Raw genomic sequence first — 24,922 nt, forward strand, 5'->3', positions numbered from 1 at the left:
AGTTAATTTTGAATACAGCAATCAATACTTTCCTCGGTAAATAGCCTTTGAGTGAGGTAGATAAAGGAGAATTTTCTTCATTTTAAAGCTACCATAAATATCAAGGCTATATGTAAGTACTTTAAAACTAAGTCTGGACAATTACTAGTAGAGTATCCTGTAGGTATTAAGTATTTGAAACTTATCACTTTGAAAATATAGATGGACTAATTTTAGTTATTACCACAGATCAAGAAATAGTAATATGATATTATTTATAACTAAATAGCTAATCTCATCTGCTTATGCGTATCTGAACGATGATGGCTACTACGCTAACAAGTGGCAAGGAACTTAGGTAGAGTATGTGTTGAGTTATGATATATTTGTGAACAAAATATCTGGCATGACTTGTAACTTGTAATTCATTTTAAGGAGTAACATTTTTTAACGTTACCTACAATAAAACTGTACAGTGTGCATTGCGACGAAAAATGAAAACTATTTAAGCTTTCTTTTACAGCAAGACAATATGACAACCCGAGCATTTACATTTCAGACAATAATAATGTTATTGTTAAAGGATTTCAACCCTTTATTGCGATTATTAATCTAGCTACTTAGCGCAAGCGACTGCAACACGTGGCAGCATAACTCTAGTTGCATGGTTGCACAATATACAGCACTTATTTCGCGTCGCGGGATAGTGCATCAACGGCGGTTCAGCTCTTGTTTGATGCGGCGATGTTCCCCTGAAGTTTGGAGCTGAGAATCCGTAAGTAAATTGTACCGGATTTATTACATTAGGCTCGTTGATATGGTATATTCTTGACAGCATATCAAAGCTGACGTTTGAAGTTATTAGGAGTATATAACAGCGTGATATGAGTACGAATCATAAATTTGGGTTAAAGGGTTTACAGATATATTTTTTCCTATATGTTGTTTACATACAGCATTTCTTTGTCTGTAAGGGCAATGACATTGCGTACATTTTGTTTAACGTATTTTAGGCCGCATTAACACCTATTAAATTACCTCAGCGTAACAAGAACCTCCTTTATATTTCATTATTTTTACAAGTCCTGTAAACTTTAGCTCAACCTGAAATATTTTTGCTCTTTAGTCCCTTATATTTACATGCGTAAAGCTACTTCCAATACTATTAAAGTCTTCAATCATTACATTGGCATCAACACTGTTATAGTAGAGCAACGTTATATATCTTTGACGATATCATTTTGAGATATGTATAATGACCGACTGTAGACCGAAGAGCGAAGTGACCGAAGAGCGTAGCGACCGAAGTGCGAAGCGACCGAAGAGCGAAGCGACCAAAAGGAGCAAAGCAACCGAAGAACCAAATGACCGAAGCATTATAACCTCGACACTTAAAATGAAGCACATATAGCCTCGACGCTGCGGAAATGGAGGCCTCGATACGATTATTGTGGAATTGTAGAGTACATATAACTTAAAGTGCGGCATATATCTTCGTCACTGCGACAGCTGCGACAGCGGACCCCTTGACACAATTATTGTGGAGTAATGATAGCATCCTCACTATGACGTGGGGCAAACTTAGCCTCAACACTACGACAGCAGAGCCCTCGACACAATTGTGGAGTAATGATAGCCTCCTCACTATTAAAGTGGGGTACATATAGCCTCGACGCTGTGAAAGCGGAGCCCTCGACACAATATTGTGGAGTAATGATAGCCTCTTCACTATTAAAGTGGGGCAAATATGGCTTCAACGCTGTGAAAGCGGAGCCCTCGACACAATGACTGTGGAGTAATGATAGCCTCTTCACTATTAAAGTGGGGCAAATATAGCTTCGACGCTGTGAAAGCGGAGCACTCGACACAATGGTTGTGGAGTAATGATAGCCTCATCACTATTAAAGTGGGGCAAATATAGCTTCAACGCTGTTAAAGCGGAGCCCTCGACACAGTGATTGTGGAGTAATGATAGCCTCATCACTATTAAAGTGGGGCAAATATTGCTTCGACGCTGTTAAAGCGGAGCCCTCGACACAATGGTTGTGGAGTAATGATAGCCTCATCACTATTAAAGTGGGGCAAATATAGCTTCAACGCTGTTAAAGCGGAGCCCTCGACACAATGATTGTGGAGAAATGTTAGCCTCTTCACTATTAAAGTGGGGCAAATATAGCTTCGACGCTGTTAAAGCGGAGCCCTCGACACAATGGTTGTGAAGTAATGATAGCCTCATCACTATTAAAGTGGGGCAAATATAGCTTCGACGCTGTTAAAGCGGAGCCCTCGACACAATGATTGTGGAGTAATGATAGCCTCATCACTATTAAAGTGGGGCAAATATAGCTTCAACGCTGTTAAAGCGGAGCCCTCGACACAATGATTGTGGAGTAATGATAGCCTCATCACTATTAAAGTGGGGCAAATATAGCTTCGACGCTGTGAAAGCGGAGCCCTCGACACAATGGTTGTGGAGTAATGATAGCCTCTTCACTATTAAAGTGGGGCAAATATAACCTCGACGCTGTGAAAGCGGAGCCCTCGACACAATGATTGTGGAGTAATGATAGCCTCTTCACTATTAAAGTGGGGCAAATATAGTACCATGTCGACATCTCATTTATAAGAAAATATTTATTTAATATGTGTTTTAATTTTGAACTATTAATTAATGTGCATTATAAAATTACATTAAAACTTTAATCAACACAGTTAATACCGATTTTCTGTTTGATGAATATCTTGTTGCACAGTAAACCTAAGCTTCTAAGTACTCACGGAAAGGAGAATTATTATTAGACGGAGTCCACAATATTACACAAATCAAGTATATCTTTCCATAATATATTTCATTTTAAAATTATATTATATTATGTTAATCAAAGCTGTCTAATAATAACAAAGCGGGTAACTAACTGATGATCAAATTTAAGAGGCGACCACATCGATTGGACCCAAGACTCGACGATACCGCGATGTCCGATTAAAGCCTACTACCTAATCTGTCATGATCCATACGATAGATTCACTATGGCCGTCATATGGGGCATGGGGCGCACGGTATCGGAGCACGCATAGCACGTCCCGTTTGTATACGTCGATTAATGGCATTAAACACTTTAAACTGTCAGTCAGACTAAATAGTCTTCCAATGTCTTATAGATTGTGTATTGATTGACATTACTCCTGTATATTTATACCTATAGGTATCCTCATAAGACGCTCATTAAACTTGTTGGTACTGTGTATGTACATTTGCATAAAGACGCGTTTTGTTATCATTCATAGGCACTTATTACCAATCGGCAAGGATTACCATTGTTATCTGTTTTATTATATGGTAGGGTAGATCGGACATGGTAAAAGCCGCTTTCGTGAAACGATTACCTAGTATATATAAACTTTATTCAGATATGGTTTGTATATTTAAATCTGTACGCGAAAGCATCTCGTAAAAAAAATTGTGAGTGAACATTGCATTTTATGCAATCATAAAATGAAATCTAAATAATATTATACTAGTAAATAATACTATAATAGTACGTATTACAATTATTTAAAGTTCAAATTGTAATCTATTTGTAGCCCCATACTTATTTTTTCCGTAATGTATTTATTCAAAAAAGAAGGTAGTTGTAGTAAGTGATTTCGTATGAACGTAAAAATTACTTACTTGATTTCTTAGGTAATAAGTTTATTACGCTAAACGAATATACCTACAATTTCAAATTGAAAGTTTAACTGCCATGTAAGTATGGCAAACGAGACTAGACTTGCCGCGGCGGTCGGCAGTTCAAATAATGTTTTGATTCTATACTTCTTATTCAGCGCACAATAAACATTAATCGAAACACAATTAGGTACACATATTTAGAGGAACACTATTTTGGCGAAAATACGTGTGACTCGGACTAACACAAAAACATGTAATGATACTGGAGGAGCGATGTCGAAGCAGGAACGCAGCGTAGCGAGTGAGAGGGACAGCGCGAACTTGTTTTTTAAATACTATAATCTCTAAAATGTGTGACTTGGACTGCACGATAACGTGTACTGCTGCTAGTAAATTATATTTGTTGTCTTGGATTTGGATACGAAGTATAATACCTTTTGAGGACGTTTTTAAAAAGACTTGCTACAATATGAGACTAAAATTGTGTCTTTGACCTAATAGTTTCGATGTTAAAGCTTTTCAACGCGGTGAATTGCCTTTGTATTACGTTCATTTAATTCCATTCTTTGATATTGTTTTTGTGAAATATTTAATAAAGACTTTAGTACTTAATATTATAACATGTATAACTAATTTGCTTCGCCCTGACAGCGTTCATGTTTCACACCAAACACATGATCAATCATATTATTATCACATCATAATTATCAGCCTTTTATCGTCACTGCTGAGCATAGGCCCCTCCAGTACGCCACTTATTCCGGTGCTGAGCCAATCTCATCCAGAAATGACCTGCAATCTTCCGAATGTGGCCACCCAACGAGCCAACGGACGCGACACTCGTTTCGTCTGAAAGCGGCCACCATTCCGTTAACATTTTGGCCCACCTGCCAATCCTGCCATCACTCTGCCTGGCAACATGTCCCGCCCAGCTCCATATTAATTTGGTAATGACGTGTCCGATGTTTCTTCGTAGTTACTTATCTAGATATAATAAATGCACGTGTCCTGACTGACTCATCAACGCAGAGCCGAAACTACAAATGATAGAAAATTGAAATTTACACACTAGGTTGCATTTATAAAGTGTACAAGCAATTTTGAGAAATTCAACCCCTAAGGGGGTTCAAAAGGGGATGGAAGATTGTATGGGGTTCAAGTTTTAGTTTAAGCTAAGAATTCGAAACTTCGTAATAATAGAATATTATTAAAATACAAGAAAACGGATAACAGCGTTTTTGCAAATGCATCGCCTAAGGTGGTGAAAAAGGGGTTGAAAGTTTGTATGGAGATAAAAAAAATTTGAGTGCGGGACTTGAAACTCTGTACATGGGCATATTATTAAAACACAAGTAAAATAATTTCACGTTTTTAAAAATGTATCCCCTACTAGGCTTAAAAAGGGGTTGAAACGTGGAATACATTACAAATTAATTGAAACTTATTATACAGACATAATATGAGATAGATAGATAGATAGAATACTTTTTATTGGCACACATCAGTAAAAATATACAAGAAATTGAGGCTAAATTTATAGAGGCGGACAACAGGCGGTCTTATCGCTAAAAAGCGATCTCTTCCAGAGATAAGATAACAAAATAACATTAACTGAACGATAAAAAATATAACCCCTCAAGGGGGTTAAAAGGGGATTGTCTTGGGGTTCAAATTTTATAGTAAATTAGGAACTTGATACTTTGTAAAAAGGTATAATAAAAGGGGAAAAAACTTATTTTAGCGTTTTTACTAATTCATCCCCTAAAAGGGTTAAAATGGGGTTGAAACTTTGTATTAGGTTCAAATTTTTATTTTAAGCCGGGAACTTGAAACTTTGTAAAAAGGTATTTTATTGAAAGAGAAGAAAACTGATTTCAGCATTTTTATAAATTCATTTCTTGAGGTGGTGAAAAAGGGGTTGAAGGTTTGTATGGAGATCAAAATATTTTTCGAGTACGGAACTTGAAACTTTGTATAATTGCATATTATTAAATTACAAGAAAAATAATTTCAGTGTTTTTAAAAATTCATCCCCTAAAGTGGTGAAAAAGGGGTTGAAATCAAAATGTTTTCGAGTGCGGAACTTGAAACTTTGTATATTTGCATATTGTTAGAAAACAAGAAATGTCAATGTTTTTAAAAATGCATCCCTTAACTGGGTTAAAAAAGGGAAAATAGTTTGAATCCATTACAAATGCTTTGAAACTTCTAAGATAGTCATAATACCCGATTACAAAGAAAAATGTCAAGATAAGATTCCACGTGGACGAAGTCGCGGGCAACAGCTATTTATGTTATATATGAATGCAATAAATATATGATTAAATAATATAATCAGTATTCTATTAGTGTTAAGATAAACAATGTTTTTAAAAAGAATTACTTACTCTAACCTGAACGTTTTTATTGAATGAATGAATGAAAGTTTATTCACAAGAACATAATTATGGTAACATTAGATATCATTAACATTGTTGACCCTTGATATGCTCGGCCCTAGGGCATGTGAAAATTATTTGTATTGACACAGTTTATGCATGTCAAAGTAAAATACGTTACATAAATGTCGTGTTTCCTAAAATATTATCAAATACAAACATTAAATTATTAAATACAGACGTCAAGTTTTAAGTCTCAGTCAGTCATTCAAATTCCGCACATAAATTCATCAAACTGTTAGCTAATAATAACTAGTTAATCCAATTTACTTTTTTACGTCAAAATGAAGTAATAATTAGAATCCATAATGTCAAAATGAACCAGTAATTAGAATCTATAATGTCAAAACTTAAATGAAGTAATAATGAGAGTTTACATGTCAAAATGAAATAATAATTAGAATTTATAATGTCAAAAGTTTACATTGTAAGTTTACATATATTACCTGTGTTATTGATCGAATCAGTAATTATTTTAATCAGCCAATTTGATTTGATATTAATTATGTTAACTGTTTTATCGATTTACGTGTATCTACGTTCAAAGATTGAAACATAGGTATTTACTTGTTTCAATCATTGAACGTTGGTTCCAATGTTCAGTAGGTAGGTATACTAACGGCCTTAACCTTCGCAAGGCCCCGGGCGGTTCTTGTAAAAATCTGCTCTGCGAGGCCTTTCTAAACATATGATCGGGTTTATGCGAGGCCCTTGCTAGCGTGAGAACCCAGGCCACTGACAACCGGGCAACATTTTTTTACACCATTTTGCAAATCAATTGGATGCATTGAACATTTTGTTTAATTTAATCCAATTAAGTAGGCCTATTTCCTAGCTTTTAAATGTTCATTTAAGGGGGTCCCTAACGCCAATGATCTTCGATCTGAATCCCTTAGTTTTCTAAGGCAACGGCTGTAAGCAGTATAGTGTCACATATTTACTTCAAAGTTCACTGTCTTCGAGATTGCCAAATATCTCAATGAACGTTTTAGGCCAAAAGTTGAACAATTTTAGGCCAAAAAACTGGTACTGGCCATAACTTTTGTGTTAATTAGTTTAAAATTAAAATCTCTGGCTAGTTTTTAGAGACGTCGAAAACGAACCCAAATGTGTAGATTTCGAACATATAAAATCCTTCACAGCAATCGAGTAACAAAATGGTTTTTAGACAATTTTGTTCATTTCTTTCAAAATCCGGCAGACCAGAATGGAGATAAAAGATTAAAGAACCGATAGCCGTCTGTGATAGAATTCTATCTGTAGTGCAAATGTAGGACTAAAGACTCAAAACTAGTTAAAAATTTATGTAAACCGCGGGGAGCTGTTATGCCGTAGTTTCATAACGGGTGAACTCATTTGGATGAAGTTTTTTTTATTTGCACGTAACTTTTCTAACTTTGGTTCTTAGATACGTTTTAACAAAATCGTTTCATCCGTTCCATTGCAATAGGGCTTTAAAAATAAACAAAACATTCAGGTATTAAAAATATTGCTTTATTCCTCTACTTTACAGTGTTGCATATAATAAATACTAACATATTATTTACAGTTTCAGTTGAATTGAATTGTACAAATGCTATAATAGCTAAAGTCAGCGATTATGTGTGGCTTGCCATCAGAGAAGGGTCCTTATAACCTGCAATAAGGACCTTTTTATCGGAATTTCTATTCAAATTTCAGATCCTTATTGCACTTGAAGCATGTACCCTTCTGTGATGGAAAGCCACAATATAGGTAGTCACAGCCACAGTGATCAAATTTATTGCAAAGCAACACTCCTTTGTGATTACTACACCTTATAAAACAATGTACCCCGCCGCGTCTGTCTGTATGTATGTTCGCGATAAACTCAAAAACTACTGAACGGATTTTCATGCGATTTTCACCTATCAATAGAGTGATTCTTGAGGAGGATTTAAAACTTTAAATGTATGAAGGTTTTGTGTAATCCGTGCGAAGCTAGTCGCTAGTCATAATAATGATTAGTTGCGACATAAAATATTTGTTCACTTTGGCTGTCACTATGAATTGTTGACCAAATAACGAAAAAACATAACATAACATAATTCTAACTCTAGATTCATTCTAATTAAGATTACTTAAACATAATCATAGTCAGACCAAGATAAGTTGGCAGCGATTCTAATAGCCCAAACAGTGTGTTATTTTAAATGTCAAACATCTATGATATTATGACGTTTATTTAACACTTGCACAGGCTGGGTTAGCAAAACTGCTGCCAACTTATCTTAGTCTCTGTAATGTTCCAATCAATCAATCAAGTTAAGGCATACCTCGCCTTGCACCATGCATATTTGTGATGATTTCCCATATGAATATGATAGGTTGATAGGTTCTCAAGTCGAATGACGCATGGTCCTTATCTAGACAGTTGAAATTTTCACAGATGACGTATTTCTGTTGCCGCTATAACAACAAATACTAAAACAATAAAATAAATATTTAAGTGGGGCCATACATACGTGATTTTTTGCCGTTTATTGCGAAATTGTACGGGACCCTTCGTGCGTGAGTCCGACTCGCACTTGGCCGGTTTTTTATTTCGATAAGTGTCGAATCGTCACCATAATTCGCTAGGGTATAGCTCACCTTAAATATAATATTTTTACCATTGGGTACCCAAGCTATGTGAAAAATACTATTTAACTATTCGGCTGAGATACCCCACGCTAGCGTCTTTTGAGCGTCAGAGCCTAGTCAGCCAGTGTTGGCCGAACGTTAATTAGAATTGAAAATTAACCATTACTAATTGAACCGTAACGGGCGGTTACAGTTTACGGTTCAATTAGTAATGGTAAGATTTCAATATTTTCAATTCTAATTAACGTTCGGCCAACCTTGTAGCTAGCGCTATGGAAAATTGTGACGCTGACGCTCGGGAGACGCTAGTAGTGTCTCTTGACATTAACGAGTTCAGTTCATTCACTTTATAACCACAAAAAAAAACAAATCAATGTTTTAGATTTAAAAAAAAAAAACAATAAATTACAACGTCGCTTTAAGGGACTTTGCTTCATGTTCTGTTCCTCAAATATTTTAGTACATTGTGTCTTAAGTGAGCAAGTTTGAAAAATATCGGTAAACTTTACTGCCCGTAGGATAAAATATTCAGTTTGTAATAATAGCTGACTTTACGTTGCGTTGGTATTATGTTGAACTCAACTAACTTCTAGGTACAGTCAGCATCAAATACTTTGTAGCAGTCAGAGTGGCCAAATAGTTCAGTACACCATATTAAATATATGGTGTACCGAACTATTTGGCTACTTTGGTTGCTACTAAGTATTTGACGCTGACTGTACTATAAATTACATTATGAACATGGAGTTATTATTACTTCATATAGAGAAACCATAGCAAACAATAAAATTGTATCAATCCCAATCTGTACCACTCGACCAAAACGTCGTAAGCGCCGTGAAATTCATGGCGCTTACGCGTTTAGGTCGCGAGATTCACGCTCCGCTTCCAAGTTTGTTGTCGGCCGACAACTCATGGCGCAAAATACTGGTTCTCTGTGCCGGTTCTATACGAAGTAATAATAGTTCAATAATGATTATGAACAAAGTCTGATTGACAATTGTTTTTTGTAATAACCAACATATTCGTAACTGAATTTCAACGATTCGTAGCTGATTTTATCACAAAAATGCCGTAAAGATTCCCATAAATATTTTTAATACATTATTTACATCAAAGAAGGACATTTGGAATAAACAATGTTTTGATATCGGTCGTTGACATATACGACTGGCTTATGTGTTTATGTATTAGTGCTTAGTTATTCCACAGATAATTTTAATAGTTCCCCCCTCTGGGTAAAAGCCTCCTCCAGCTGCACATGACTGGTACTGACATTTTATTTGACTACACAAGACGTAAGTACGCACATTAATCCCATATGTAAGCTGTTAGTAGCGAAACTATCTCAGGGCGCAATAGTTTCTCAGACTACATGCAAATGCAGTACATTAGGTGGGTCCACACAGAGCGAACATACGCGCGAGGCAATTTCCCAGTGAAATTGCCTCGATCGTATGCTCGCTCTGTGTGGACCCGCCTAATGGGGTTGGCTTTGGCAACTGTCAAAGTTTTGCATAGATGGCGCCATCATAGCTTGCACCTGTCTCTAGTTTTGTTCTATGACATTTGGCTTGAAAGTGCTGAAATCCAGGTAATAAAAAAAACAATAATTTGACACAATTCTAGGGATTGACCGGGCAAGCTATGCTGGCGCCATCTGTTAAATACTCCGACCGAACAGCCCCATTTGTGGCATTCCATGCTCAAAGGATCCCTGTGCTCCATATGCATAAGGTCCCTTTAGGCATGGAATGTCACATTTTACTTGGCTCTAATTAGTAAAAAAAATATCAAAAAGACAGAACAATGTTCCCATAACTATTTGTTATATGGAATAATAATAATTGACATAGCAGGATTTGAGCCAGTGAATGTTGTCATATTAGTAATATATTCAATTATTCACAAACAAGTAAACATATAAGACCTGGGTATGTCCTTAAACTACGTCCAAAAGAGAGGTATGGGCAATGTGAATGTCATCTCGCCTTGTGTGGTAGGGCACAGCACAGCAGATGTCATTCCAGATCTAGAGCAGAGCCCAACTGGGGAAGTACCTCCACTCCACCTTACAGAAAACCGCAGCCAAATAACACTTGACCCTACTCATAGTGGTGTGTTCCTGCCGGTGAGTAAGGTTGCCAGAGCTCAACGAGGGGGGTGGGGTTAGGGTCGGCAACGCGCATGTAACTCCTCTGGAGTTGCAGGTGTGCATAGGCTACGGAGACTGCTTACCATCAGGCAGGTCGTATGCTTGTTTGCCACCGACGTAGTATAAAAAAAAAAGACCGCTAATCTACATATTGTACATACAACAATGCTTTGCTCAAAAACAAATATAATGTAGTCAAAAACAAAGATGGAATGGGATTGGCTAGTCCAAGTATTTAACCTATCAATCTAACAAATAGTGTCAAAATCTTATCTTTTTAGGGTTCCGTACCGTAAAATCGGGAAATTTTCACAGATGGTGTATTTCTTTTGCCGCTATAACAAAAAATATTAAAAAAAGAATAGAATAAATATTTAAGTGGAGCTCCCATACAACAAACGTGATTTTTTTTGCCGTTTTTGCGTAATGGTAAGGAACCGTTCGTGCGCGACTCCGACTCGCACTTGACCCGTTAATTATTTTTTCTGGTGCCCTTTAAGCCAAATCTCATAGAACTAAAATAGAGACAGGTAAAAATAATGCTGGCGCCATCTATAAAAACCTTTCACAGTTTCCAACCCCATTTCGGTATATGTGGCCTTCCTTGACAGAAGAGTCCTTATGCTTCAAATACAATAAGGATGTTTCCATCAGAAATTCCAATAGAAATTCTGATAAAAAGATCCCTAATGCAGATCAAGAATAAGGAGCCTTCTCTGTTGGAAAGAGTTGTCAAAAAATTCTCCCTTTTGTAAATTAAGAATGTTCTCACGAACGGCACAACTATAGGAAACCCACATACAATTTTACTACAACTCAAGATCTTATCTCCGAAGATATTTTACCATACTATTGTCTAGCAATTTATGCTTGCGTTGCTTGAATAGCTTGTATTGTTGCCTGGACTGTGGCTTGCACAGCTTGAATAGTTGCCTGATTATCCATCTCATCCTTACCAGCGTTAAACTTCTTCTTTGATGTGTCAATATTATGCCTACGTTTCATATGCTTCTTATAATTTGATCCATTTGTAAAGTCTCTTTGACAGAATATACATGTGTACGGTTTGGCTCCTGTATGTTGTCTTAAATGGAGATTTAAACGAGTTTTAAAGCGGAATTGCTTATTACAAAATTCACACACATACGGCATCAAATCTGTATGGACTATGGAATGTGATTTCAGATGCCGTTTCACTCTGAAACTTTTTCCACATTGCTCGCAGACAAATGGTTTCGCTCCGGAATGAAGACTGATGTGAGATATTAAATTACCACGGGCTCGGAAAGCTAATGGGCAAAACTCACACTTATGTGGCTTTGAGTCTTCATGTGTATTCATATGAGTACTGAGCGTTCCTTTAGTGAAGAACATTTTACCGCAGATATGACAAGCAAATTCTCTATTTCGTTCCATGTGTACTAGTTTATGTTGCTGCAGATTACTTCTAGATTTAAACTCTTTATGACAATGCTCACATTTTAAGTCAGCATCCAGCATCTCCTGTTTCCGATGCTTCTTTTGACTTCTAGAAAAAATTATGATGTGGTCTTGCAGTAGTTCCGGGGTTTCAAAGTTGCTTCCACAGTTGGAACATGTTGTAAGGTACGACTTTCGGTGAGTGGTGGAGACATGTTTCTTAAGGCAGGATGATGATGAGAAGCGCTTGTTGCAATATTCGCAACACCGTCTCAGACTTTTGTTATGAGTTCGTACATGATTTATAAAGGATCTGTAGCTCGAGATTACCTTATTGCAGTCTAAGCATTTGAAAACACAGCAACAGGAATGTATTTGCAAGGAGTGGAGTTGTAAGGATTCCATATTCTTACACTGAGCATCACATTGAGCACAGCGGCACATGTATTCTTCCCAAGTTAATGATACTCCCGAGTCATTCAGTTTGTAATCACCCTTTTTGCGTTTAGACTTCTTCTTTTTCTCAACTAACGGAGCATTGCTGTCAGTGGAGAAGCCTTCGGAGTCGATTGAATTGTCGTAATGCTCATTATCACTTAGCTGCTCGGACTTAACTTGAAAATCTAGTTGAAGGAGTGTACTGGCGTCTACAGTTGTTATATGCTCTAACTGGTCACTATTTTCTACTTTAACCTCTTGTTTTGTTGTCTGAAAGTCCTCCCAATCCATGTCCACAGGTTTTATAGCGGGAATCTTGTCTTGCGATTCCGTTTCGTGAGATTTTGATGCGTTTTGATCGTCAGCTGTTTTCTTCACAAAAATGGACGTTAGTTTCACTTGCGCGGTGCGTGCGTTGTGTAGAAACGCCCAGGTTTTCTCTAATAAATCGAAACATGAGAAACAGATTGTTGTTGGAAGGACAGTAGAAGTAATATCTATGTTTATCCACTGCATTTTTTTTAGAACTTTGGAGCTCACGGCGACATCGTCCTCTGCCGATATTAGCTGTTTTATTGGTGTTGTTTCTGCACAAAGGCGACAGTAAGTATGTATTTGATCCGACATTATTTATAATCAACTGACTTTTATGCAAATTTGATAAGACATTTGTTATAAATCCAAAGAATTAAAGAATTATGCCCTCGAAATTGATAAACAACTACGGCAGTGTGACGTACGAATGCAACGGTGTTACCAGTGGAGATTTATTGGTAACACGTTCAGGTAGCTACTTAGAGTTAGAATAGGATAATCATTGAAGTAAACTTTTTCTTCAAATTAACAAAGTTATAAACTCCACAAGTATTTGAAATTCTACGGTATAATTTTCATTATCTCTATTCTATTCTTTGTTGTTAGTTAGAATATAATTGCATGCTGTGTTAGGACTCGAATTCTCTTGAGCTACGCTTTAACAAGACTTGCCTCTCTAGCCTCGGAAGTGTCTTTTTAGCGCCCAGTCCCGGGCTATAACCGCGAAAATCGAAGTTCGTCAATTGCGGGCATTCTTCTCTGCCACTCTAATCACATCAGTGAGTATAAAAGAAAGATAGATAGGGTTGTTTCCATCTACAAATCTTAGGGCAGAATTGTATCTTAATAAATTCTTATGGATTTATAAGCTAACTTTAGTGGACCTCTAACGAGCATGTTTTGTAAAAGAGAAAGATCCCTCCATATGCGGTTTTCGCGGTAGGCCCCCCGTTGTTTGTTCTTAGCAAGTTCTCAGTACAAAATATAATACTCAAGCCGTAGCCATTTTGGTGGGGGCCAATTTATCTTCACTAAAAAATAACATCATAGAAATGTAATGGATAATGAATACCTACTTTATGATATAATAAAATAACTCAATTATTCCAGAAAACATATTTTATTAGTTGGTTAATAACCCACAAGCACGCATACACAGCTTGCCCACCACCTATATGGCTACGGCTTGAGTATCAAATTCTGTACTGAGAATAGACAACGGGTGGCCTTGGTGTTACGAGTGGTTAATATAGAACGTATTACAAGCGTTTCAAAAAGTTGGAAGCAACCCTATTTGATAATTTCGATTTTCGCGGTAGCCGCCAGTACTCCCGTGCAATAAAACCACATGAAACTAAGTGAAGTTTTGAAGAACTTATAAGATGATTGTGGCAGAGATTTTGAGACTGAACGTCGCAGTGAGCTCGACAAAAAACGAGATGACCTTAAGGCTCGGGCACCATCCTCTAGCTATTTCCTACATAATGTAGATGATGTGCTGACGTGCCCAAAATGCACTCTAATAACGAATTAAAAATGGATACTACACCAATTAAAAAAGGACACAGTCGCTGTGGCCGATATCGGTCAGGAGTATCATCATAATATCAGCTCGATGTATATCGTGAATACACGTACCTACAGTCAGTCAGCATCGATAGCAGCGTTATCAGACTAAACCGCTTCACACACCTTACATAACTCAGTAAAATACGACAACAATGCATCTGTAGGTACGATAATATACTTCTGTTTCTATTATACAGGGTGATCAATCCAAATGAATCCAACACTATCCTGAGGGTCATAAGTCAGAAGACGGACTGCCCCATTCTGGGACACTGGGTTCGAACGCATGCGCAAGTGCCGGGTGTTCCAGGGGGTGGCAGATACTTAAACTAAATTATTATTATTGTTATTTATTACTTTTTTTGGCCTGTACAATACTAACATACTCGTAGCTTAAGTGTTATGTAATTATTATTAATACTCTATGGATTCTATCTGAAATGAACAAAAAAAATTTTTTTTTTTTAAATGCAATTGCAATCCCGAGGTCACGGGCTTAAGCCCCGGCTCGTACCAATGAGTTTTTGGGAATTTATGTACGAAATATCATTTGATATTTACCAGTCGCTTTTCGGGTGCTTTTCGGTAAAGGAAAACATTGTGAGGAAACCGGACTAATCCTAATAAGGCCTAGTTTACCCTCTGGGTTGGAAGGTCAGATGACAGTCGCTTTCGTAAAAACTAGTGCCTACACTAATTATCTGGATTAGTTGCCAAGCGGACCCCAGGCTCCCATGAGCCGTGGCAAAAATGCTGGGACAACGCGAAGAAGAAGAAACTATTTCCATTCATTTATTAAGTTTCTATTGGCGTTTTCTGTCGTTGATTGTCATCTTGATTAGGCCCCCGGACTGATGGGATCAGTCCAAGCGTTTAAAATAGCAATGTGACGGAAAGTCACCTCAGGTCATTGCCTCGCTACAGGATCCTATTATAATTCCGCGCAGGAGCAACTTGTGATTCCTGCGTATCTCTGAATTGCAATAGATTATGTTATGCCTGATACTATCTGTGGATGAGTATTCAGTCTTCCGCGTGCCGTGTTGTACATGGACGTAGGCAGGTACAGGTAGAGGGGGGGGGGGACCACTGCCCAATCCCCCCCACCCCCTAGAGCTCAAACCTCTGCGGCATCTGCCTACCCCCTAGGCCTCCGGCGATGTTAACTTGCCCTCCCCTAGTATATATAGTGTATCCTTATGATTCCCATATAAAAAGTTTTTGTTCATAGTTTTTCCGTGTTCAAGAACAGAGTTCGCCAAATTTTGTTTTCTAGAAATTGATCGATTGGTTCCAGTCATATTTTTCATAGTATTGTATATTTTGTTACTTGCATGTAGTACACAACTAAACCGGTAATTTATAATTGCGTAATTTACATTTCCATGTAATAGTTGTTGTTAATAATAAAAAATAAAAAAATAAAAATAAAAATCATTTATTTCAGACCTTGGATAATCAGACAATGTAGTTTTCAGATAATGTAGGAAGCTTTAGGCCTATTTTTAGCTCATTTATTTTAGACATATTTGAAAAGGCTGTTTTCTAAATAAAAAAATGTTCCTGTAGGGCTAAGATGGTCGGCTCTTTATCATTTGTCACCATGCCTGTCACGTTCTAACAAGTATGTATGTAAGCGCGAAAGTGACGGGCATAGTGACACGTGATAAAAATGGAACCATGCTGCCATCCGCGGACAAATACGGTACGTAACATTGTCAACAGTGTCAACACTGTTATAAGTCATTTTCAAACGATAGTTATCTGAAATTGCACGAAATGCTTGACCTTAGTAAATATACTTCCAATGAAAACTACAGCAAACATGATCGGTCCAGCCGATTTTGAGTTATTGCAAAAAATCTTTTCTTCTTAGTAAAAAGGCGTACAAAGGGCGGCGAAGGTACTTCCCCGATTTTTTTACACAGAGCGACTTGGGTCTCTAATTGTTTCCCATAATGTTTTAAGTCATAATGTATTGTTTTTCCGCATTTTCGTTAGCCATAATTTGGTTTTTCTCAGATTACCATAAAACAAACCTAACCTAACCTATCTATAGAGAGCGTGCATGAACTGCAGCACAGGAGCCGTCAGATTTTTGGCGCGAGGCGTAAATGTGATGTTTATTGTTCCGATATAGCCCACAAGATGGCAGAACCTACTATGCACAAGAAAACACGTGACGTGTAAATGTACATGTTTATGGTTCCGATTGAGGCCACAAGATGGCAGACCCTCCAACGAGCACGGTCCCTATAGGATAACCTAAGGAAATTCCTGAAAAGCTAACGGTTTCAGAATTATGACTAATGATAATCTGACTATCATTACATTATGACTTTCAATATACCTAGTCTATGTCTATGCAATGGGAGATGCAATGGCGTTTGCATTCGGGGCAGTTATTACACGTTCCACGCGGACGAAGTCGCGGGTGGTAACAAATATGTACCTAGTCAATAAAATTGTAGTTGTAATACCTTTTCAAAGTAACGTTAATCCAATCTAAAGTTTGTCGAACTTACTATGACATTGTCTATCCATCACTGACAACGTATTCCGCGCACGTATCTAAGTAGAGTTATGTGTTTTGCCGCTAAAATGTCTAAGATTCGGGGTCGCCGACCGGCGGTTGGGCAAAAGAAATGGCTGCTCCGAATGAACCTTGTTAGATATTTAAGTTTTTGCCAGATTTTTAATACAAGGTTGTATTGTGATGGTTCTAACAATACCAAATATCAACTTTAGACAAGTTTTGTAAGGATTTACAGTTAAACATCTACGTAACATTTATTGACTGTACCTATCAGTCAATAAATGTTTGGTTATAGACCAACAGCATATAGATTGCCTCGTAAATATATTCCTTATAAAGTGAAATAAAAGTAAAATAAATTAAGTTTCGGATTGACATAAAGCATAACCATTAGTACTGGCTTTGACATTGATGAGTTAACCTAGATATGCGTTTGTATAATATTAGAAATAACGTTGATAAGCGAATATGACATTTAATTATTAGCTTCTTATCATATTGTAAAGGTGTTAAGAGGCTGTCAACATCCAATGTCCTTGAAATTGATGTTACTTATACAGTTTTTAAAGAAAGACTATTTGTTTTAGGCAAGTAAGAAAAATATATGTTAATATTAATTATATTTCAAAGACCGTGGTTGTACTCGATACATGGTTGAACGAAATCGGCTCGATAGAAAATAATTGCAAAGATTGGTTGTATTGACTTATGGGTCTGCAATTAAAATCACAATTTCAAAACATTAATATCTAAACCGTGGTTGAGTGAAATATTACACTAATAATCCACTTTTTTTATTTAAAAATTGTTCTTATTATTCCCTTGCCCAGGCCCAGTAACATGCGACAGTGTTATCTCATTTACTCCGATAGAAATAGACAGTGTGCGCGCTTTAGGTATTGACAGCCTCTTAAATTAGATATGCATGAATTTATAAGTACTATAGTATATAAGTAGGTGATTAGGTACCTCATAAGTACTAACATTATGCGCCCTACCCGGGTGTCATGTACTGACTACATTCAACTAACATCTCCTGTCATGACTTTTAATGTTGAATAAGTGAAATTAAACGAAATAAAATTATTTTGGGGACAATCTTAGACAATTTAGAAACTATTTCGCTTAAAATTTAGTTTTTTCTTCACAAGTGTAATAAAAACACGGTGTGTAACTCCGGGGGTAAGAATAATGCAAACTAAAGTCTTTAATGCACTCCAGCCTGTGCTAAACAATTACCCCCTCGTTGTGAAATGTACTAATGCTTATTTTGAGGCATTTAGCATTGCAACCTACTACGAAAAGTAGTAACTAAGTAAAGTAGATTATAGTTCAATTCACAATAGTGATGTCATTACAGCTCCTTATTTAGTAATTCTTCTCGTGTACGGTCAGTGCTGGATTTCGGCCACCGATGTACAGTTAGACACAGTTACGCGATTGCGATCTGTCGGATTTGGCGAATTATTTTGACCGACATTTTGTGACCTAAATAGCTGAGGTGTGTTGCCAAAAAGGTTATTAAAGTAGGCAATGCTATGTGAGGTGGAAACATTTTCAGGTTAATGTACTGTACCTGTAACTGTACAGTACCTAATGCTTAAGGCTATCGGGTATCCAGTAAATACACCATTTATAAACATTAAACAAAATAAATAAATATTATAGGACACAAATTAACGAAGTCCCACAGTATCTAGCGGTATAAGAGCGTGCGACTTGCAATCCGGAGGTCGCGAGGTCAAACCCCGGCTCGTACCAATGAGTTTTCGGAACTTATGTACGAAATATCATTTGATATTGACTAGTCACTTTTCGCTGAAAGAAAACATCGCGAGGAAACCGGACTAATCCCAACAAGGACTAGTTTACCCTCTGGGTTGGAAGGTCAGATGGCAGTCGCTTCCGTAAAAACTAGTGCCTACGTCAAATCTTGGGATTAGTTATCAAGCGGACCCCAAGCTCCCATGAGCCGTGGCAAAATGCCGGGACAACGCGAGGAAGAAGAAAAAGAGACTAAGTCCCACAGTAAGCTCAATAAGGCTTGTGTTGTGGGTACTTAGACAACGATATATATAATATATACACATTTATAAATACTTAAATACATAGGAAACAACCATGACTCAGGAACAAATATCTGTGTTCATCACACAAATAAATGCCCTTACCGGGATTCTAACCCGGGACCATCGGCTTCATAGGCAAGGTACCCACTAGGCCAGACAGATCGTCATAAACATTCCTTAATTTGAAATAAAAAATATATAAACTGTACCGACCAATAGCAGATTGTTAATAAGAGATGAAAAACTCGTTTCAGTATCATAATAAACGACAAGACTGCGAGATTTAAATGATGCCTGTCAACCGAGTTAAACACTCTACTTTTCATTTCGATTTTCGGCTTTGTGTGGTCTACCACCACAAAACCGAAATGGGGTTTCTTTTGTGCTCTAGCTCACCACATACGGATGTTATTACAGACCTAAAGCTAAGCCCAACTGGGGAAGTAGGTACCTCGACCTTACAGAAAACCGCAGTACACTAGACCCTACTCATAATGTTGTGTTCCTGCCTGGTGAGTAAGGTCGCCAGAGCTCAACCGGGGTGCGGAGGGTTGGGGTCGGCAATGCGCATGTAACTCCTCTGGAGTTGCAGGTGTACATAGGCTACGGAGACTGTTTACCATCAGGGGAGCCGTATGCTTGTTTGCCACCCACGTAGTATAAAAGAATACGTACGAGGAAACTAAATTTCAATTAACAATTTATATATTATATTTTCAATTAACAATTTTGGTAAAACTATAGTTATTTATGGATTGGGAAGCTGAATATCAGAATGAAAACTACACAAGAAATACATTTGTAATTAGTTAATTACAAAACAAATTAGGTGCTATTACACAACTCATACAACTAAACAATTTTTTTTTATACTACGTCGGTGGCAAACAAGCATACGGCCCGACTGATGGTAAGCAGTCTCCGTAGCCTATGTACACCTGCAACTCCAGAGGAGTTACATGCGTGTTGCCGACCCTAACCCCTCCCCCCTTGTTGAGCTCTGGCAACCTTACTCACCGGCAGGAACACAACACTATGAGTAGGGTCTAGTGTGAATAGCGAGTAATATACATATAATACTTGGCTATAATACATACACATATAAATAAATAACATAAATAAAAATACATATACATATACATAATAAATCAGATGAAACTAACAAAATAGAGACGCTAAGAATTTGCCATTCTACCAGCATTCCCATTGCCAAAGATGTTTTGGGACCCAGAACTAAGCTAAAAAGGCTAGAGTAAATAGGTATAGGTTGAACGCCTGCCTATCCTCCATAAAAAAAAAGAATCGGCACCCGGAGTTTGTTTTCTAATCAGTACAAGTTTCGGAAAGGTCGATAACATTTTGAAATTACGTAAAGCAGTGTTCGACCTCTTAGACGACGATGTGTCAAAATTTCATTTCAGAAACTTGAACTGAATGACAATACCTCTTTCCATGTTTAGTATCTACTTTTTTTTTATACCACGACGGTGGCAAGCAAGCATACGGCCCGCCTGATGGTAAGCAGTCACCGTAGCCTATGGACGCCTGCAACTCCAGAGGTGTTACATGCGCGTTGCCGACCCTTTAAAAATCTGTACACTCCTTTATTGAAGAACCTCATACTGTAGACCCTCGGGAAAACCTCGGCAGGTAGCTCATTCCACAACCGGAGCGTGCGCGGGAGGAAGTTCCTCTTAAACCGCACAGTGCGTGACCATTTATGTTCTACGGTGTGAGGATGCACACCCTGCCGACGGCGGGCGGTGCGGTGATAGAAAGTAGCCGTGGGCATCATGTCAAACAATTCTTCAGAGCACAGCCCATTGTACAAGCGGTAGAACACACATAAGGAGGCAAAGTCTCTCCTTAGACTTAAAGGTTCAATACCGCTTGTGAGTTTGGGATCGTCGACGATTCGTACAGCACGTCTTAGAACTGAGTCGAAGGGCCCAAGCTGGCATCCTGGTGCATCTGCTTACTTACTCCAAGGCCTAGAGGGCTGATAATAGCTTAAGGTTTAAGCTAGAATCAACGCACGAGCTCCAGACATTTTCGGGCTGGTGTTCGACCTCTTAGACGACGTGTCAAAATTTCATTTCCGAAACTTGAACTGAATGGCAATACCTCTTTCCATGTTTAGTATCTACTTCCTTACTCCAAGGCCTAGAGAGCTGATAATAGCTTAAGGTTTAAGCTAGAATCAACGCACGAGCTCCGGACATTTTCGGGCTGAGAAAACGGGAGATCTGTCGCCGCGGGTTTGAGGGACTACCGCGGAATTCGAAATACGCACATTGCGGGGATCTTTCTCTTTTACTCCAATGAAGGCGTAATTATTCGATTAGCGGGTAACCCAAAGGCTTTTCAATTCTTGGCGATGATATGGCGCCACTGCTTGTCTTGGTTTGCCCCTCCTGTTTGGGCCCGGTAAGGCAAAGAGGGCTCTGTTGCCTAACGTATTCAGGCGGCCTTCTTTTGACATGGGCAAACCACCTCAGCCGAATTTCCTGAAGCTTATCGGCGACGTGTCTTACTCCGAGGCTTCCACGGATGTATTCGTTTCAAACCCGACACCTGACGAGACGCCTGATATCCATCTCAGCATCTCAGCATACATTAATCGTGGGTATCCATATAAATAAATAAATAAATGAATAAATATTATAGGGCATTATTACACAAACACATACATACATACACAACACATATACACATACAAACTTAATATTGAACACATACACATTAAACTTAATATTGATCAGATTATTTATTCTGTGGGTATACGCCCTAAGACTTTCAGATAGGTATATTTTTTTATTCATATCACCTAATCGTGTATAGGAATCGATCTGGCGTGCATGATCAAAGTCAAGGTTGGATGTGACAGAATTCGAGCCAGACGGCCAGAATTTGACGCGAGCGCAACTTTCGGTAACGTCAACATAAAAGGACAAATTTGCAGAATTTTTTAGTTTTTTAGTATAGTACTTAAATTTTTGTTATGTTGCAACTGTTGCAAGACGCCGCAACGTGAGACGACGTCGTATCGTAATAAATTTTTTTTTTACATTTTTTTAAGCTTTTAAATTGATTTCCTATACTACACCCCCCCCCCCCCTTACATTTTCTATAGGGTAATAAGAAAAATTTACCTAACTAGGATATACATACATACATTTTATGAACTAAATCTTGATCAATACTTTTGGTTTAAATGCAGCTTAATTAAAATCGGTATCTACAAATAATTAAAAGGATAACGGTCAATTAATCTACATTACCACAGTTACATGTTATACTTTAATTATAAGTAGTTAGAAGAAAAGTGGCTCGAAGAAGCCAGGTTTTGAAATAACCACTTGCCTCATTTCGGTAGTTTTGGAAGGAATTTATTCAACCTTCTTTTAATGAGAATATTATTGCCTGTCATCTAAAAACATTTTAAATCATACATTGTGCTACCGAAATAATGCAAGTGGCTTTTTAAACCTGGCTCTTGCATTTTTCTCTGTGATTTTAGTATTTTAACTAATTTACATACAAGTAAGTATTTATTATGTTGGTTATTGTATTTTAAAAGTAACTCATCTCCTCAATTACTTAGGAAATAAGCAGAGTTTTAAAAGTTAAAAAAAATACATATAGAACATTTTAATTCAACATCACATGAAATAGCAGAGTTAACAGATAGCAACATTTAATACAAATAAGCCGTAAATTTAAACTTAATAACTAAAAAATAGAGTTTTAAATCGAAGGGATCCTGCACGGCGGCTACAGTCCTACGTTACGTATTGTAACATCAACGGCGAAGGCGCGAAGATAGTAAAAGTTACAAAATGTTTTTTTGGCACCTAGGGGGCCTACCGGGAAAATCGAAATTCGCAAATTGCGGGGATCTTTCTATTTTACTTTCACTAAGACGTAATTAGAGTGACTGAGAAAAATGCCCGCAATTGACGAACTGCGATTTTCGCGGTAGGCCTCTTGCCCCGCTGCTGACGCTACCTAATCCCTGATTCTTATTCTGCAGTCAGCGCACGGACTCCCTCCGCGTTTATATAAGAGCGAGATGCCAATTTTCGCACATTCCTATTTTGAATATATACACGCCAACTATTGTTGTTTAATAATTTGATGTTGGTGTTTTTTGCCGAGTGTGCTGTGGATGTGTTAAGTGAAAATTTTGTTTTTAGTCGTTTTTTTGGTGAGTTTCAGTATTATTACCTATTTTTGGTATTAATTAAAAATTATTAAGATAAAAAGACACGATCTTATCGTAATTATCGAAGTTTTCGTTATTATTTTTTGAACTATTTTTTTAAATACTACGTCGGTGGCAAACAAGCATACGGCCCGCTTGATAGTAAGCAGTTTCCGTAGCCTATGTACGCCTGCAACTCCAGAAGAATTGTCAGTTAGTTTCTGAAAAGAAAAAAAATCATATTAGGTTACCATTAGTAATAAATATTCCTATGTGTATGGAATTTTTTTTAAACAATATTTACCTATCAAATTATATTTCTTGTTTACTAAGGGCCTGTTTCACAATGTCCAAGTAAAGTATTGGATAGATAATTAACAAATAAATTAACTGCCAGATAAAACTCCCTTAAGTTGGTAAGGTATCCACCAGTTAAGCTTATTTAAAGATTGTGATACGCCAACGATGACTTTATTCGTCAGATAAGTGGCAAGTGTGTGTACAGGTTTTTAAAGGGTCGGCAACGTGCATGTAACATCTCTGGAGTTGCAGACGTCCGTAGGCTACGGTGACTGCTTACTACTTTGCTACTTTGTTTGGCATCTACGTGGTATTAAAAAAAAGTAAGCTTATTCGGGACTTTACTTGGACATTATGAAACATGCCCTAAATCTCTTTTATCTTAGTGTGTAGGTATCCCAATTACTTGTACTGTACTTAATGTTACTAGTACTTAGGTACTTATATTTTGTTTCCAGGATTTCATCAATATCATTTAATGAATTGAAGATGACGAACCCGAATTCAACATATTTATTTTTCTTGTTTCTCTGCGTGACTTGCGCCGGGGCATTTGATGATATTGATTTAGAACTTGAAAATGGAATTATGGGAAAACAGGTAAGTACCTGGTTTAAAGGGTTTACCAGTGCATCATCACCAAGGTCAAATATGAGTAAATAATAAGAAACCGACTGGCAATATCAGGGATGATGGCAAGAGGCCTGATGGGGTGGCCTTGGTTCCTTGGAGCTTGGGACGGATGTTAGTGTGGGATGCTACCTGCGTAGATACATTGGCACCGCCCCACCTCCAACGGACTTATGTAAAAGCGGGCGCAGCGGTGGAAAGCGCCGAAATTTCGAAATTTTATAAATACCTATAAGAGCCTCGGTAGAGAGTACCATTTTGTACCATTTGGCGTTGAAACTCTAGGTCCATGGGGTCCCAGCGCGCACAAGTTTTTTGCAGAAATCGCGAAGCGTCTCGCAACCGGTGACCGAAGAGCTCGCGGCTTCCTCGCACAACGTATCAGCATTGCGATACTACGAGAAAATGCCGCCAGCATCCTTGGTACAATGCCTCAAGGGCCTATTTTAGATTTAAGCTAGTTATAGTAATCCTCTGTATATATATCTATTATGTATATTGTTATTGTAAATAAAGATTTTCATCTTTCATACAAGGCTCGGAAACCGGTTAAATTTCCAAACAGTTATCATGTACTTGGCGCAAAACCTTTTAAT

At 37.6% G+C, this 24,922-nt stretch overlaps 1 protein-coding gene across 1 annotated transcript; it reads right to left on the reverse strand.

Annotated features, from left to right (window-relative positions):
- Positions 1 to 9,380: 9,380 nt before the first annotated feature.
- LOC133532058 (gastrula zinc finger protein XlCGF57.1-like) lies at positions 9,381 to 15,968 on the reverse strand. The gene has a single exon (XM_061870549.1). It carries the CDS (start codon positions 13,328 to 13,330, stop codon positions 11,711 to 11,713), a length of 1,620 nt encoding a protein of 539 aa, XP_061726533.1. The 5' UTR covers positions 13,331 to 15,968; the 3' UTR covers positions 9,381 to 11,710.
- Between the last annotated feature and the right edge of the window lie 8,954 nt (positions 15,969 to 24,922).

This window comes from Cydia pomonella, chromosome 26, assembly GCF_033807575.1.
Source record: "Cydia pomonella isolate Wapato2018A chromosome 26, ilCydPomo1, whole genome shotgun sequence".
NCBI lineage: Eukaryota > Metazoa > Arthropoda > Insecta > Lepidoptera > Tortricidae > Cydia > Cydia pomonella.

Coding starts and splice junctions, on each gene's coding strand:
- LOC133532058 (XM_061870549.1), bottom strand. CDS start 13,330: ATGTCGGATCAAATACATACTTACTGTCGCCTTTGTGCAGAAACAACA.